General features: G+C 39.5%; 1 protein-coding gene across 1 annotated transcript; it reads left to right on the forward strand.

The window, feature by feature from the left end:
- The first annotated feature begins 15981 nt into the window (after positions 1 to 15981).
- On the forward strand, positions 15982 to 16637 carry LOC125835034 (uncharacterized mitochondrial protein AtMg00860-like). Its single transcript, XM_049514170.1, has 2 exons — positions 15982 to 16298; positions 16529 to 16637. Exons 1-2 carry the CDS (start codon positions 15982 to 15984, stop codon positions 16635 to 16637), a joined length of 426 nt encoding a protein of 141 aa, XP_049370127.1.
- Positions 16638 to 18524: the final 1887 nt, after the last annotated feature.

Below are 18524 nucleotides of genomic sequence, written 5' to 3' on the forward strand. Positions count from 1 at the left end.
TGTCAATGATCGAATGTCAATGACCTAAATCTAATGGGTGTAGTTGGTGCCATTCGTTTGCCTTCAGCTGAAGGGAACACTATGTTCCACATTATAAGCACCATGTTGCAGCTCTTGCAATTGAAAGGGTTGTTTGGTGGGATGGGTCATGAGGATCCCCATGAGCATATAAGGAACGTTGTTGATGTTTGTAGACCGTTCTCCTTTAAGAACATATCTCAAGAATCGGTCTGGTTGAGGTTGTTCCCATTTTCTCTAATGGGAGAAGAATGCAAGTTGTTGGTAGAGTTACCAAGAGATTCCATTACTTTGTGGGAAGAGCTTGTCACCACATTCCAAGTGCAATTTTCCCTCCATCAAAGATGATGACTCTTCGTGACAACATCCAAAACTTCAAGCGTTTGGAGGGTGAGCCAATCCATGAGAGTTGGCTAAGGTTTAAAAAGTTGGTGCTACAATGCCCAACTCATGGATTGCCCGATAATGTCTTGCTGCAGTACTTTTACAGAAGTCTTGATTCAGTGAACAAAGGAGTAGCTGATCAGCATTCTCTGAGAGGTTTAATGCAACAACCTTATGTGATAGCAACCCAACTCCTTGATCGCATGACCAAGATAAACTGGGGATGGTACACCCGTGAAGATCAAGTCTCCCCTCTCACTTCTAAATTAACAAAGAAGCAGCTTGAGAAAGATCAAGAGAGGGACTAAATCATGGCTAAGATGATGACCCAACTTGACATTTTAGCCAAAAATGTCATGGGTGCTTATGTTAGGAGTGTAAATGTTGTGCGTATTGGTTGTGTAAACCTCGATGATGCCAAGTTTGAAGCGCTGTACAATGAGAAAATAAAGTTCGTACCCAATCAAAGAGGAGGTTATCATGCTAACTACCCTAGACCGGGTGGAAACCAAGGTTGGAACATATATGAGGACTGGAGAAACTGTGATAAAGAGTGGCGCGATCGTAACGCCACCTGGAAGGAAAGAGAAGAGGAGAAAGATAGGTATGTTCTTCCCCATGAGCGTCAAAAGCCCAACGATTCTAAGGGTGGCCGGACTGAGGATCTGCTATCATGTATTCTCAACAAGGTTGAAGGGTCTGACAAAATTTTGAAGGAAATAAAGGTAGATGTGTTGACTCTCAACCAAACGGTGACCTCTCATTTCGTCTCTATCAAGCAGTTGGAGACCCAAATGGGTCAGATTTCTTCGCATTTAAACCCAAGACAACAAGGGGGTTGCCTAGTGATACTATGGCAAACCCCAAGAACGCAGCTTGAGTGGGTACTTGCGTCATGCCATGACGTTAACTAAGGCGCCTCTTGGGAGGCAACTTAAGTTTTTATTGCTTTTTTTTTTTTTGAATAATGAGTGTTGATTGTACAGGTGAAAAAGTTGAATGTGTTTGACATATGAAGGTTGGCGATCCAAGAGTCCAGTTGGTGACTCACCGAAGAGGTCGGTGAGCCCAACTTGGACCACCGTTGTATTCAGGAAAATATCAAGTTGGAGTTTGTAAAACTCGGCTGGCCCATGGAAAAGTCGGGGACTTGCCGAACAGGTCGGCGAGCCCGACTTTGTCTATCGTTTGGACCCCCAAATTAACTGGAGGTCCTGTAAAACACGACGAGGTAAGTAACCACTTGGCGCATCGCCGAGGGGTTCAGCGAGGACGACTAATATCGCCGAAAGGGCCGCGAACTGGACGGTTTTTAAAGGCCAAAGGTATAAAATTTCAAACTATTTCATATTCTCTCACTTTTAGCCTCATACAATCACACCCACACTTTAGTCTTTTAATATTTTTGCATTTTATTGCTTTTTGCTTGTTGATCTTGTGTTTGGGGTTAAACTTCTTTGCCGCCTAGCGTTACAAAATCGTATTTCGGCATTAAAGGTTGGTTTTCCAAACCCCAAACTCTTAATTAGTGGTTAAATTCAAATGCAATTGTCTAAGTGTTATTGATGTGTGCTGAGCCTGCTCTGGAATTGTAATTGTATGCTAGTTGCCTTTTGTAGTTTCGTAATTGTGCCTAGATTGCCTAAATGGTTGATATCCCGAATTTTGCGCTCTAAATATTGATCATAAACTTGTGGGTTGCGTCAAATTGTTGTTGGGTCTAGTCGGGTGAAGTCTGAGTAATCGAAATTGTGCTAAATGTCATACTTTACCCAATGATGGAGCGGTTGATGATATTCATAACGGCAAAAGTCGTCAAATGGCCAATTTTGACCAAACCGAGGGAAGTCTGAGTACCCGATGGCATGAGTCATATGGGTCTGGGCTTAATTGAGTATGTAGGTTGTTTGATTTTGTTTTCGGGAGCTACTGGCTTGATTTTGGGAAAGCAGGGTGAAAATTGGCACGTTGGGCAGTTTGGTGAGTTGGGTCGAGTTTGCCGAACGACTCGACGGTTCGCCAAAGTCCCCCCCTTTATCGCCCTTAATTTTGTGTTTGGATTGAGTTTGGTCCTATAACTTTCGGCGAGAAGCATGAGCTCGTTGAGTTCACTCGGTGACTCACCAAAAGTATCTCTTGATCTCCCTTTCTGCGCCCCTAACCCCTAAATCACACTGTAACTTTCGGCGGGCTAGTCTCAGCTCGCCGAGTGGTGTCGGCGATTCACCGAATGGCCCTTCGCAGCCGACATCCTATTTTTTTGGGAAATTTTTAGGCCAATACTTTTGGTGTGCCCGATATAGCTCGCCAAAGTGATTCGGTGACTTGCCGACCGGATCGACGAGTCTTTCTGCAACCGGTATTCTGCACTTTTCTTGAACTTTTTCTAACACTTTTTGGTGTATATTACAGATATGGCTAGGGCCAATTTTAACGATAGTGGTATGCCGTCCCGCCAAAGAGCACGGGGCATTATGATCAATGAGGGAGCATTTGCTTCCTCTAAAATGTGAAACAAGCACCTCCAAAAGGAGGCAAAGGAAAGAGCAAAGCGCGCACAACTGAGATACCAGAGCACAACTCCGGCAGTGACGGGGAGTCCTTTGATTCCCAGGATGCATTCTCCGAGCCTGAGGATTACCAACCTCTGCAATCCCGGTGAGCTGAGATTCGTTCCAGATTTCACCAAGGTCCGTCTAGGACCCGGGAGTCTACCCCCTATGCTATTGATACAGTGCCAGCCCCAACACAGACGGTGGTTCTAGTACCACTAGTTAAGGGTCCTCCTCCCGGGCTACTCAACAGGCTATAGGCCAAGGGATTGAGGACAATTCGTGAGTAGAAGCGGTTGTCTACAGATGAAGTGGTGGATAGGTATCCTCTGGTGTCGAAAACACTCAGTTTCCATAGGTTCGATATCTTCACTAGGCCCCAAGGCCCATATATCCCCACCTGGGTTTGTGAGTTCTCCAATGCGTACAGTGACCTAGTGCCCCAGAGGAAGAAGAAGGCTAGTGCCTTCAAATCGGTGAAGTCAGTCATCCTCCGGGAAAAGAGGTGGGGTGCAACAACGATCACATCAATGCTGTATTTGATAGAGCTACGGGGCTTGAGCACGAGTATGAGGGTTGAGCTACAACTTAGTACCTGGATGATCTAAAGGGCTGTCTCTCCCCCATGATTTCAGACACCTTCCCGAGGTGGATTGAGAAAGGAGCTCTAATTGAGAAGAAGGACTTCAATATAGCCGCTCAGTATTGGTTCGGGTTCATCAGCAATTCCATCATGCCCTTAGTGAATTAGTCCATCCTCCGCCACCCAAAGGCGGCCTGTCTCGAATCCATCATATCCAGGAAGACACTAAACTTAGGGTTAATTATTGAGCAGGAGATGGCCATGAGGGCCAAGCACTGCCAGACGTCCCTTCCCTTCCTGGTCCTGATAACAGAGCTATGCTGGGGTAATGGAGTTCCTCGTGACGGGAAGAGGGACATAGAGGTGACCCCCACATCTTTCATAGATATTTGGCGGATAGAGGCCGAGTACACTCGGGATGAGGCTAATAGGAGTAGAGCGGCTCCAGTGGATGCATCCCCAGAGGTTAATGATGATTCTATACATGCAGAGGAATATTTGCCTATTCCGGCCTCTAGGCCTTCAGGTACACCCACTTCCACTTCTTCCTATGCTCCTGGTTCTTCTGCTGCTTTCCAGCCCATCAAGATTACTCAGGCCATGATCCTCAAGATGGGGCACCTAGCCCATTTTGTTGATGTGTAGGCTACCCGGCTAGAGGCTGAGGTGCCTTGTATGATTAAGCGTGCCATCTTAGTTGCGTTAACACCCCTCCGAACATTTATTGACGCTTTCACAGTGAGAGTAGAGACTTGTGAGAGTCGATATGGGGTTACTTGAGAGGTGACAACTATGAAAGTTGAGGTTTTAGACGTGAGAAAGGATGTGGACTATTTGAAGTCCATAAACTTCACTTCTCTCTTGGAGGCAACTGAGGATCAGAATGCCCTGCCTAGTTCTGAGGTGCCTCCGGCCACCACCGGAGATGTGCCTATGGATGATGTGGCAGCTGACGAGTCAGAGGAGGAGGCGAATGAGGAACAACTGGATGCTTAGGAGGCGACCATCTATAGATACCTACCAGATTTAGAGGAGATGATTGTACAGTCAGTCATTTAGACATCACTGACAGAGACGTCCATGACAAGCTTTAGCAGAGCCAGTTTTGCTGTTACACACCAGAGACTGATGCCCAGGATCATTGTGTTGTATCGGGCATTGATGCCCCGACAGATGGAGCAACCATGTAGAATTGATTTTTCTTTACCTCCCTTTCTGTCATTTTTATTGACTTTTGATTACTTTTGATGCATTTGAGGACAACTGCCTTTTTATTTGTGGTCGGGTGAGGTATTTCCATACCTACTTCTTGTGACTATATTTTGTATATATTTGGTTTTTGTGTTTTATATTGTGTGCTGATATTGTTTTGTGGATGTTTGAGCTCATGGCTCCTTGTTTTGAATAGAAATGGTTTTGACCCATCTAAAAAATTTGCCACCTCTTGTTGTGTTTGAATGTGGTTGTTCTTGTGCAAATTTGAGTATCCGTTATGATCAATATCGATGACTCTAATAGTGCTCTTAATGAAACAAAAATTAATGTGCGACTACGATTAGGCCAAATGAAGTTGCATAGACAATATGTGGACTTTTTGCATCTCGTTGTGACTAGTCAATTATCGAATTGAGTCTCTTGTGATGAAAATTGCACACTAGCGAAAGTGTGGAGTCTCATTTGATATTGGTGCCAATGCCTTGTGTGATGAGCTTAGTGTGACCCTTGTGTGATGACGATGACACGTAGAATTTTCCCTGTTGGTTCGGTTGACTAAGTGATGCAAGGTTTTGAAATTATCTTAGACAACAATTTTGAAGAGTGAAACAATTTGAAGAGTGATTATGGCTGATTTATTTTATGGGTATTGCTATTGTTAGTTTAAATGCTATTTAGAAATGAGTTTAATCATTAATTGTGGTTTTATTTAAGAATTGTAGTTGCAAATGCAGTTCTATGTTTGTGTTCTTGGATTGCTCGAGAGAGAGATTTTACAACTAAAATTATTAATTGATGATTTATGGGTATTGGATTGACCTGGGTTCAACTTGAGAGAGTAAATCCTAAATGTAATCCCATACATTCAGCCCGAGAGAGTAAATGGATTAAGGTGTGGGCTGCTCTTATTTTGCATGCTTGTTGATGGTCGAGAGAAATCACCTGATTCGGGGTAAATTGTTCGAGAGAAAATTTACCTCCACTTTAGGCTAGCCTACTCACTAATATCTAGCTATTTTCGAATAGTTGCAATTACCCATATGTCTATATTAGCCTATAATCAATCACATTCCAAGAACCCGTCTCATTATTATTAATTCGTATTGTTATGAAAATTGTTTGTAGTTGATAATAAAAACCAAAATCCCCATTTGACATTCGTGTCACCCCTTGATTTGAATGATGTCTTTATTCGATAATTTTTATTCCTATGACTGATTTGACCATGTTCATACTTCCCAATTGAATCTGAAACACATATCGCTCCCTGTGGGATTCGACCCCAACTCATTTAATTGGGTTTTATACTTATTAACGATTGTTGATGCTTAGAATTGGATGAAGTGTCTTTGAAATGTTATTAATCAAAATGGCGCCGCTGGCGGGAAGTGGTGTTGTTTGAATTTTTTTTGGTGAAGTTGAATTGTGTTCTTGCTAGTCATAGTTGAATCTACTTATTTTTAGTTTTGGTTTTTGTGTTGCTTGTAAAATAGAGGAAATGAGCATCAACGGAAGCAATGGTAGCCAAGTGGGCCACCAAGATGACATCGGAAACCTCAATGATGTCAATGAACCGAATGTCCAACATTCCTCTACTGTTTTCAGAAATGAGTCACTGTCAGTCCAACAGTGGAGGAATTTGAAATATTTAATGTGTTGCTCCTCTTTGGCAGTGAGCTCCATAAGCAGTGGAGTATGATCAGACCCTACTGAAGGTAAATGATTTATGGTAGTCTGCGGCATCAATTCAAGCCATTTGTCATTAACCATGGCTCTATCAAGCCTTTTACATACCCTTGCTTCCATAGCCCTTTGATTACACCATGTGAAGTGTTGACCACTGTAACCAATATCAATCAAACCACAAGTCTCAATCACACTAAGAAAGTCAAAACTTTTGTTCATGTTATATGGCAGCCCCCCTAGCTTCTCTTTTGTAGATGTAATCACATTAAAATCTCCAATAGTGCACCAAGGTTCCTCCTTATTTGAATAGTGAATAAGTTTATCCCATAGATGCCTTCAGCCGGCCACTAGAGATGGAGCATATTTCGACAGTTCAGTAAACTTCAGCGCATACTCCTTAACACTCATATTACCTTACATAAGGATAATAAATTCAAGTACCAAAGCTTCTCTTATCTCAAGAGGGAAAAACCTAACTAGAAAAGCAGTTTTGAACCTTTCCCACTCTATGGGACCCATTCCTACCGATCTAGCCTCTATCCATTAATTGAACCAAACCTGTGCAACCTCCTTGAGTTGGTAAGCGGCCAATTCTTCCTTCTCTACTGAAGTAACTCCCACAATGTCTTACATATTATAGACCTCATCTATAAACTCTTAAGGGTTTTCATCAAGCTTTGAACCATAAAACTCTGGAGGCTTCATCCTCAAAAGTCCCTCACTCTTGAAGTCGATGTATCCACATTTGGGTTCACGGGAGCTACCACTTCCCTATTGTCTTGGGCCATCACAACTTGAGCCAACACTTGAAAAGTGAACCTAAACATTGCATTAGTCACATCCTCAGTCAAAGGGTCAATAGGAGCTTGTGGAGAAACTTGAGGAAGAACTTCTTAATCGCCATTGTCTTCTTCGTTCCTTATAGAATTAGCCCTTGTAGTAGCCATATCCTGTAGACCATCATGTAAGGATTAGGAGAAAGACCTAATAGAGTTGAACTTTATGGCACGACTTAGAGAAGTGAAGAAGTGAAGTTTTGTAAACATCTAATAGCCTCTCATTCATAAATGTGACATGCTTCACACTTATGAACAAGACTCGACTACACGTGTCTTGAGACATCCTAGAACCATTCTAAACCTTATGCTATAATTACCAAGTTTGTCACTACTCAAGGTACCCGCTAGATGTAACAAGGTGTACAAGACCCTGAGAGACCTCATACAAGCCCCTTATCATATCATAACATAAGATAATAGAAAATGGTGTGGAAATTTAAAACATTTTCAGTAACATCAAAGTCTTTCATAAAATAAAGAGAAAGTCTTTAACACTTGTCTCAAACCATCTAATACTTGAATAATCTTAGGGACACATCCCATACAATTATTTTAACTTTAAAATGAAAGACATAAAGGAAAGGTGATCAAATTCTTGAATATAGTTGAACTTTATGGCACGACTTAGAGAAGTGAAGAAGTGAAGTTTTGTAAACATCTAATAGCCTCTCATTCATAAATGTGACACGCTTCACACTTATGAACAAGACTCTACTAGACGTGTCTTGAGACATCCTAGAACCATTCTAAACCTTATGCTCTAATGATATGTTAACAAAGATCTTCCACAAGGTTGAAGGGCCAAACAAGGGGTTGAAGAATTTGAAAAATGACTTCTCCACTTTAACTCAAACAGTCACTTCTCATTATTTGTCAATCAAGTAGCTCGACACTCATATTTGTCAGATCTCTACCCATCTAAATCCAAGGCAAAAGGAAACATTTCCTAGTGAAACTATCCCCAATCCCAGTAAATGTTATTGATGAGTAAGAAATGGGTCGGGCCACGATGTTAAATAACGAACTTCTTGGGAGGCAATCCAAGTATATTTTAATGATTTCGATAACATGTGTTGTGAGTGAAGGTTGAGATAAAGTCAAAATGTTGTAAAACATGCCTTGGGCGATGCAAGTACCTAGTCAGCGATGCAGACATCTTCATGTTCTCCTTCTAAGCCATGAATTTTGAAAAATGATATTGTGAACTTCAGTGAACAGGGACATATTCGGTGATCCAGTGTACGATACTAGGCTAACTATATCGGGTATGAAAAGTTGAACTTCAAGTTTGGTATTTGTTCAGGCCTCATTGGTGAGCTTAAGCTCCTTCGGCGATTCACTGAACTCATTTAACGATATTAGTCGTAGATCGCTAAGTGTGCCTGAAATAAAAAGGACAAGAGTTTTTTAAAATTTTGAAATGCAAACTTTGATCTTGTTATGACCCAAGGTATCCCCTAGGCGTAACATATGTAAAAGACCCCGAGAGGCCCATACAAGCCACTTAACATTCATTATACAAGATAACATAATATAAGAGATTTAAACGATAGTTTAAACATATAAAAGTTTTATAGAGAAAAGGGGAAGTCTAAATATGGTCTCAAAGCCATCTAGTACATACGAATTGATCAGAGCGTAGGCTCTACATCAAGTTGCAAAACTAAAAGTAAAGACAAAAGGGAAACTAAGCTAGGTCCTCAGATGATGAAGACTCACCAATCTTTAAGCTTTTATATGAGATCCCTAGCCATGGAAGTGCGAATATGTAAGGTCGGTCCTTATATTTTGGGAAACGTAGGCAAGAGTATGCATCAGTACAAATATGTACCAAGTATGATAACCATGCATAAAATATTTTTAAAAATGCTTAAAGTGGGATATCATCATGAGATGTAGTGACCAAGCTAAAACATTATATAAAAAAGGGTTAGAAGAATTAAGTCGTAAAACATGGTCAATGCAAATAAACATCATCTTAAACACATGTGAGATACTTCTTGAAGTAACCTTAGTTCATTATTGTGGGAGATTTACCATTAACTGACAAATGAGACCATGTGAGCTATCGACACAGAATCTGGTGTCTACCCCACACCGAAAAGGGGTGTCCTACTATTCAAGGTAAGACCATGGACTTATAGCTTATGTGGATCTACTAGCTAATATCCATCTAATACAATTATCCTATGGGGGAACTTAGGTATGGGATAAAGAGATTTCTTCTAGAAACCCAACATCTACTAACGGGATAGTTTCTATCTCAATATCCTCTCGGTGCTTAGAGTAAATCCCATGGAATAGTCATTTTCTTAACTTGTCTTTATCATCCATGGAAGGGCACGTCATGTTGCCAATCCATTCTAAGTCATATGTTTGTCCATGGAAAGGTAGAATTTAGTAACCAATCCAAGCTAGGTTTCATTCGAATAGCTCCTTAACTTTTGATCCACTTTAGGTGAGAAGACCTTTCAACCTTAGAATCCTTTATTTGAAAATACCTTTTCACATTCTTACACAAGGTAGTTATGTGAGCAATCCTTTCACAACAATAAACCACAAAAACAACATATATGCTTTTACTCTCAAGCAATCTACATAATATCTAATCAATTCCATAAGAACATGCATAATTCCATAATTCACCTTTAATATTTTAAAACCCACTTTTAATCATTAATATTTAGAAAAACATGGGTTAAGCATTCATGGGGATTCATCTTAAAATAATGAGATTATACCAATTCATGCATAATAGTTCATAAATTAATTAAGTAAATCAACATTTAAAGGAACCCATGACATGGAATAAAACCCTAACTCAATTGGGCATTTCTAACTTTGTAAATTGGAGAATTTGAGAACTCCAAGGAGGAAAGGGCTCCATGGATAAAAGCTATCATACCTCAATGCCAAAAGCCTGGCTTCATTGGTTGAAGTATAGGCTTAACTTGAAAACTCTACCTTTCTTCCTTTTTCTAGAAAGAGAAATATTTTGGAGAGGAAGACTTATTCTTCTTTTAAGAATTTGAGAGAATGATTTCAATTGGGAAAATTTGGGGGGGTAAAAACACTTATATAGGATTTTAGATGAAGGGTAAAACGACATAGTATTAGGCTAAAATAGTTAGGAAAAGACCCAAAAGCCACTAAGAAAATAATTGTCCACACCATTGACGGTGGGGACCTATGGTCTGTGGTTCCACCTACAGACCGTCCTGGTCGATCGTCGATAGGTTCAAACAACATAATATTTGGACCTTGACTAATGGGACCCACACACAAACTGTGGTTCTATTGACGGGACATGGGTCCCGATCGTGTGTCTCAACTTTTGACCCCAGAATTTCTCCAAGTCTGGGACTTACCTACGAAACAATTTATGACTCATGCAATGAATGATAGACCGTCCTGGTGAACCGTTCAAAAAGTATTGAAACTTTGACATTTTGGAAAATCTCATCTTGTCACCCACACCACCACCAATGGACTGTCGTTCCACCTACAATCCGTGGATGGCACCGTCAGTGTTGACACTAGATCTGTGAAAAACTAAAATTTCTCCCTTTACTAAATTTGAGGTGTTAAAATATATCTCCCTTGGGAATATTCGTCCTCGAATGGGATTCAAGACATCTTAAGGAAGGTAGAAACTTAATCTAACAACCCATCATGCATGCAATTACATCAATGCACATAATAGAGGAGGAAACATCAATTCCAAGCTCAAATATGCTCAAAACATCATATCATGAAGTCTATATGCAACTCATACCCAATGCAAAAAAATAAATAGAAATCAATCAAGTAAACTCCTTTTCTCAATACTTAAGTTTTTCATGAATCATGCATAATGAGGAAATAATGGGAATAACTAAGACACATGACACCCAATGAGTGAACCATGACGGTGTAAGTACCTCAAGCTTTAGTAGGGACGGAGGGAAAGAGATGAGGATAACAGGACTTCATATCAGCCTCCGCCTCCCAAGTAGCATCCTCAACTAATTGATTCCTCCAAAAAACTATCACAAAAGAAACTTCTTTATTTCTCAACTTCAGAACTTGTCGGTCTAAAATCTCAATCGGAACCTGCTCATAAGAGAGATTCTCCTTCACTCCCAAACCTCCTAAGGGAACTATAGATGTTTGATCTCCAACACACTTTTTGAACAAGGAGACATCAAAAATCGGATGCACCAATGCCAAGTCACTAGACAAATCGATTTCATAAGCAACCTTGCAAATTCGCCTCAAAATCTGATATGGGCCCATAAAACAGGGACTAAGCTTCCCTTTCTTCCCAAATCTCATCACACCCTCCATGGGTAAAATTTTTAAGTAGACCCAATCATTTACCTCAAACTCAAGATCTCCTCTCCTCACATCAGCGTACTACATTTATGGACATTGAGTCATTTTAAATCTGTCTCTAATAAGCCGAAGATTCTCCATAGCCTCATGTATAGATTCGAGACCTATGAGAGCAACCTCACACACTTCAAACTACCTTAAAGGAAATCTACACCTCCTACTATATAGAGCCTCAAATAGGGTCGCTGGTAGGGGTGAAAAAATTTAAAATTTTAAATTGGAAATATTTTTAAAAAGCAAATTTTACATTTTTTTGGGGGGGGGGGATGAAAAATAAAAATTTGAAATTGAACATATTTTTTAAAAACAAACTTTAATTTTATTTTTTTGGGATGGGGGGCTGGGGGCTGGTAAGGGGGTGGTGGGGATAGGGTAGGGTTGGTGGTGGTGGGGGTGGGGGGTGGGGGGGACATGGTAGCGGTGGGGATGGGTGAAAAATAAAAAATTGAAATAGAAAGTATTTTTAAAAACAAACTGTAAATTTATTATTCTTTTTTTTAGGTGGGGGAGTGGTAGGGGGCTGGGTGGTCGAGGGTAGGGGTGAGGTGGGGTGAAAATAAAAATTTGAAATTTAAAATATTTTTTTTAAAAAAAGTTTCAATTAAATTTTTTTGGAGGGGGGGGGGGTGGGGGCCGGTGAGAGGGGGAGTCGAGGTGAGGGTGGGGTAAAAAAGTTGAAGTTGAAATAAGCTTAATTTGTTTTTTAAATAAAAAAAAATGAATTTTTTAACAAAAAGGTTTGTAATTTGAAGTTGGAGGAAAGTTTTGGAAAATGTTTTCTTTAATTTTTGAAGGGAAGTCATTTTCCTTAAATTTAAGGAAAATGAGTTGATTTGGAAAATATTTTCCAAATATTTTACCCAACCACACATGAGAAAATTGGAAAAGCATTTTCCGGAAAATGTTTTTCTTCATACCAAACACACCCTAAAACAAGTCACTTACAAGGATTGTAATTACAAAGCAAACTTCATATTCGAACAAGTAACCAAAAGCTTCAAGTCTTGATACAAAATTAATCACTAAAAACCAAAGTTGAGAATAAGGAAAATCGTACTACATTCAAACAATGACGAGACAATTTTAAAATTACACCTAATTATTTCAAATAGTCTGTCGAAAAAGAGTCCTACTCGAAGTAGAACTGAATTGTTGGGGTGTTACACAAACGGCAACATGATCTGTTAAGCACTTCACGACCCGTGAGGACAGCTGTTCTCTCACACTTAAACAATGTGAGACTTTTTTTCCTGGTGTCTTTCATGGGCAATCCAAACAGTCCGTTAATTTTACCACGGCCCGTCATGGGTCTCGTGGTCTTCACTCCACATTTAGCTTCTCAAGGTTTCATCACTAGTCAATCCTCATGGAGCTCAGGATGATCCACGACCCGTCAAGGACGTCGTGGTCTTCACTTAGGCATTTGCTCAGTTGACCTTCTTCACTGCTTCTACTCAATGAGCCTTTAGTTGGTCGATTTCCTAATGCTCCGTCTCATCTCCACGAGCCTCAGGACAGCTCGTTAAAAATACCAAAGCCCGTCTAGGGCTTCGTGCTGTTCCGCCAGTGCATTTCTTTCACGATTTTTTTTTAACTTTCCCACGCAAGTGTAAACCTGTCTAAACATCCACAAACACATCAAATCTAAAAAAACTCACTCAAGTTCTTACATTAATCTTTAGTTTTGAGTGTCAAATGTGTCGTGATTTCACGGCACATCAACACCCTCAACTTAGAACCATTGCTTGTCCTCAAGCGATTAAAACAAAACACTTGACGCTGAAAGACCCGAGATATAATACTAGCCCGCAATAACTTTCTCAAACAATGCTTTTGTCCAAAACCATCTACCTAACATGCAAGGATTAATGTATGACATCCCATTACTCACAGTTAATCATGCTTATGCTAGTATCCATTATCAGCTAACACAATTTCACTATCGAATGTAAACATAGTGCCCTCACACCAAAGAAGTCCTTCACACATGATAGTTAGGACTAATCATTACTCTTACACTCCACCCTGCAAACAGACGTCTGTGTGATGTCCCAACAATTCAGTCCCACCATCACTTATTTAGGACAATCTAAGTGTGATTTCAACTCTTTTCATTTTAGTACATCCCAGTAGCCACACCATTATTCCTTCTTTACCCTTTTTATTTATTTTTTTAATTTATATTTATATACTGCCATATTCTTTTAGCCATGCACACAACGCCTGTTCAAGTGAGCATTTTTACTTTGTACCTGAGTGTGCAAACTTTTTACTCTTTTCTTTTCTGTTACGGGTGTAAACACCCTCAACTTAAGTTTTTGGCCTGAGTTGTGGCATCATGTCTTCGTAGACCCAAGGAATCGTTATCAAACTGGCAAGAACAAAATAAGTTTCAAGGCTCAAATGGGGTTCAAGGGTTCATGCTTTCATTTGGTAGTTTATTTTTAATTTTCAGTGGACTTAACAACAATGGCCTAATGATCACTTCCTATCCAGTTATTTTTCAGATTTTAGCAACACTACTTAGGCAAGTTCTAGCTTCTGCATCCAGTATTAGACTTCACGTAAACTTCACACTCACATGACACATGTTTACACTTCTCAATGTTTTAGTTAACTGATTATGTTCCAAGCTAGACATGTCAACACGTGAGTATCTAAGATGTTGTACAAATAGCCTAACAGTCATATATTTAGAATAAGGACCATACTTTCGTATGTCTGACACATCACATACCCAAGATTTAGCTACTGCTAGCAATTATCCTGATGCAGATTGAGGTAGAGGAGTGCCCAACCTAGGAGATAGAAGTTGCTGAGAGGTTTACCTTAGGGTTTCCAGGTGATACCTAGATGTTATGTTAGTTAAAGGGAACTTTTGTTGGTTAGACTGTTTGGTCCTTTTTACATTTGCCATTAAGTTATGTTATTTATACTTTGGACCCCATAATTGTTATAAGGGTCCTTATCTAGTCCGTTTACCTTTTCTACAGAAATAGTATTGTAGCTTTCTTATCTCTTAAGGAGAAGGATAGTGAGTTATGTAGGGTTAAGGTACTATATATTGTAATGTTCTTCTTGGTAATATTATGAATGAAAATATACCCTAGCCATAATTAGCTTATTCTAGCTTAACTTTTTTTTTTACTCTTCAGTGTTAATACTGTTCCATTGATAATCCACGCTCTTCCATTTTGCATCATTTGGTAGCAAAGCACTTTCTTGAGCTCTGAGGTATTTAATTATGGCCTCTAAGATGAATGAAATCAAATCTATGTCGGAGAGGATGACAATAGAGATTGCTAACCTCAGTGTTAGACAAACTCAATGGGAAAACCAACATGAGAAGGCCTTTGGTGAGCTTAAAGAATCCTTAGATGTAGGGAGAAGGTTTTATAGAGGAAAGAGTGTTGAGGGCCAAGATGGAAGTGGGGATATTTACACTCTTTCTGGGTATCCAATGGCATGGATACCTCCTCCTGCAGGGAGACCAACTATGCCTCTTTATTCCCCATAAGGATATCCTTTAGGGGTAAACTTCATGCCCCAAAATTCTGCTAACATGGGTCAAACCTCTCACCCCATTCCAACAGGCCAAGCCCCCGTGGGAACACAAGGAGGAGATGGTACTACATGACCATCTATGCAGACCAATCATCACAAGAATGACAAAGCTGGAGTTTCCTAGTTTTAATGGCATTAACTAGAGAGCTTGGTCATGCAAGGTGGAGCAATTTTTTTCCTTGTATGAGATAGATTACAGTCAAATGGTTAAAGTGGCTTCCATTCATTTTGATGACATAGCCATTGAGTGGCATTTTGCTTACATTAGAAGTAGAAACCAACTTCCCCTTCCTTATTGGAAGGAATATATATATGCCTTAATGGATAGGTTTGGGGCTGAGTATGCAGATCCCATGTCTAAGTTAAAATTGGTTAAACAGATTAGCCTTGTAGAAGATTATCAAAAAGAATTTTACAGGATCATGACAAGGTTGGTCTTGCTTCCAAAATATGCAATCAGTGCCTTTAGCAGTGGGCTGAAACCAGAGATAGGGTTCACTGTAAAGAACCATAGACCTTATTCATTACCTCAGAGATACAAATTGGAAAGAAACATTGATGCTTAAGTGAATGCCCAACTTAGGTTGACTAAATCTTCTATATACAGTGGGGGATCTATCCAAAATAAGGGGCATTTTTTAGGGTTAGTAACAGGGGAGTCACTAATAAAAAGGAGTATCAGCCCTAAAATGAACCATGTATTCAAGGACCATCTCAAGAAATTCATCTTAATTTTACTTGATGACATCCTTGTCTATAGTCAGAAATGGAAGAGCATCTACAACACTTGAGAGTTATCTTCAACATGTTGATCAAACACCAACTCTTAGTCAGGAAAAGCAAATGTTATTTTGGAGCTTATAAGGTGGAATACCTAGGGCACTTCATTTCTGCTGAAGGTGTGTCCACTGATCCTAAGAAGATTGTTGTTGTTCAAGAATGGCCAACTCCTAAATATGTGAAGGAGTTGTGGGGATTCTTGGGGTTGGTTGGATACTATATAAGGTTTATAAGAAGATATGGTTGGATAAGCAAGCTCCTGACTGATCTTCTTAAGAAGGAAGGGCTTTCTAGAATGACAAGGCAACACTAGCTTTCAATCAACTCAAGAGAGATTTGATAAGTGCAGATGTACTAAGCTTGGGAGACTGATGCATGTGACATTGAAATTGGAGCAGTCTTGATGCAAGAAGGGCACCCTCTAGCTTATCTAAGCAAGGGACTAGCACCTAGGCATCAAGTCTAGTCTGTGTATGACAAAGAGTTACTAGCTTTGGTCCTGGTAGTAACCAAATGGTTCCAATATCTTTTAGGGAGATAATTTGTAGTAAGAACAAACTAGAAGGCCCTAAATTTCTTACTGGATCAGAAGTTGCACACTGGTACTTAGATGAAATGGATATCCAAGCTAATGCAATTTGACTTCCAGATTGAATACAAAAAGGGAAGAGAGAATAAAGCTGTTGATTCTCTCTCCAGGGTACCAACAACACATTTATTCCAGTTGTCTGTTATCCATGTGGAAACCAATCTTTTCCATATGATCATGACCAGCTAAGAAGGAGATGACAAGTTGAAGAAAGTAATCCAGAAGATAATAGGTCAAGGGGAGGGCCAAAAAGGATTTACTTATTACAACCAACAGCTCAAAAGGTATGGTAAGATAGTGGTAGGACAGGATAAGCAACTCAAGTAAGACATAATGCGGATTTTGCATAATAGAACCAGTAGTGGTTACTCAGGAATGGAAAACACATATAGGAGAATATCTCAGCTATTCTACTGGAAGAATTTGAGAGATGATATTAACCAGTATGTTAGAAATTGTTTTGTATGCCAAAGGAGAAAGTATGATGTTGCAGCATCACCAGGTCTCATGCAGCCACTTGTTATTCCTATATCATCTTGGTCCAACATTAACATGTGGGGTGACCTACAGAAGAGGTCCATGCCCCGTGGATGGCTTCTGTAGGTCAAGGGGACCCAAACCAAGCCACAACCACCATTGACGGATGACCAATACGATCCGTCAAAGAAGTTTATAAAGTTTTTAGGTTACACAAAAACCCTAAGTTTCACTCAATCTCATGGGTTCTTCCATCAAACATTTTCAAATGATAAACTATGATTATATAGATGTTTAATTGATGATTTAAGATGAAAAACTCTATGAACCCATGATTTCTCTCAATTCTTAAATTGTGACTTATAAAGTGGGTTTGATGATTATGAATGAATGATAATAAATTTATTCGTAGATTGATTTAGATTGTTGATTTGTATCATTATATAGGTCTAATTATGGTGAATTGTTGGTGAATTGAGGTTTTGTGATCATAGCCTTGAAAGGGCAAGTTTGACCTAATTGATTGTTGAAGTAGAATTGTACTTGAATTGTTGATCCACTTGAAAGGTGGAGATGTTTAGTTACTAAGTACATTGTGATCATGGACTTCAAGGCATATTGTGAGGAATTGAAGTATTATCATAATGTTGTAATTGTGAATGTATAATGTGAATAATATACTTGTGATTTCAATGATGGAATGATGATCTTGTATAGAATGTGAACGTGTTATGATTAATAGTATATTCTCTCTTAACACAAATGAATGAAGATGATGGAATGTGAAGTGTTCTATAACGATGAATGTGATATATTTAATTGGTAGGCTAATGCATCCTTTTCTTGTATTGATGAATGTGACTATGAATGAAGTATCTTGAATTGGTAGGCTTAGGTGCCCTCTTCTTGACTAATGAAAACTATATTGAATGTGATGGTAGGCTTAGGCATCCTCCTCTTGAATGATGAATGTATCTTGACTTAATGTCTTAGATTGGTAGACCTATTGTTGGTAGCCTTTCATAAATGAATGAATGAATTTCTAGAATTGGTAGACCTAATGTTGGTAGCCTATCAATAAAAGTCTAATGAAGTATTCTAGGCTAAACCTTGGATTCGTAGACTTAATGTTAGTGGCCTTTTGTAACGACCCGAGAGCACCCCCAAGTCGTAACATGCTTACTCGACCTCTTGGAGGTCTAATACAAGCCTCTTAGCATTCATTCATCGCATTCAGTAATAAAAACCGTAAGGAATTTAAACACTTTTTAAAACAAATTCATAATACTCATAAAATCTTTCAAATGTAACGAAGTAGAATTTCTAAGTCTCATGTACCATCTTAGACACGAATTGGACACCTTAGGGGCACAGCCCTTTACAACAAAATATAAGCTTATACAATGTCTAAGTGGTAATACTAGAAAGGTAACAACTATGTGTTCGAATATATGAGGACACAC

This window comes from Solanum verrucosum, unplaced genomic scaffold (assembly GCF_900185275.1).
Source record: "Solanum verrucosum unplaced genomic scaffold, falcon-dt-bn FXZP01000790.1, whole genome shotgun sequence".
Classification (NCBI taxonomy): Eukaryota; Viridiplantae; Streptophyta; class Magnoliopsida; order Solanales; family Solanaceae; genus Solanum; species Solanum verrucosum.

Coding starts and splice junctions, on each gene's coding strand:
- LOC125835034 (XM_049514170.1), top strand. CDS start 15,982: ATGGAAGAGCATCTACAACACTTGAGAGTTATCTTCAACATGTTGATC. Junction 16,299..16,528: donor GGGCTTTCTAGAATGACAAG/GCAACACTAGCT, acceptor AATATCTTTTAG/GGAGATAATTTGTAGTAAGA.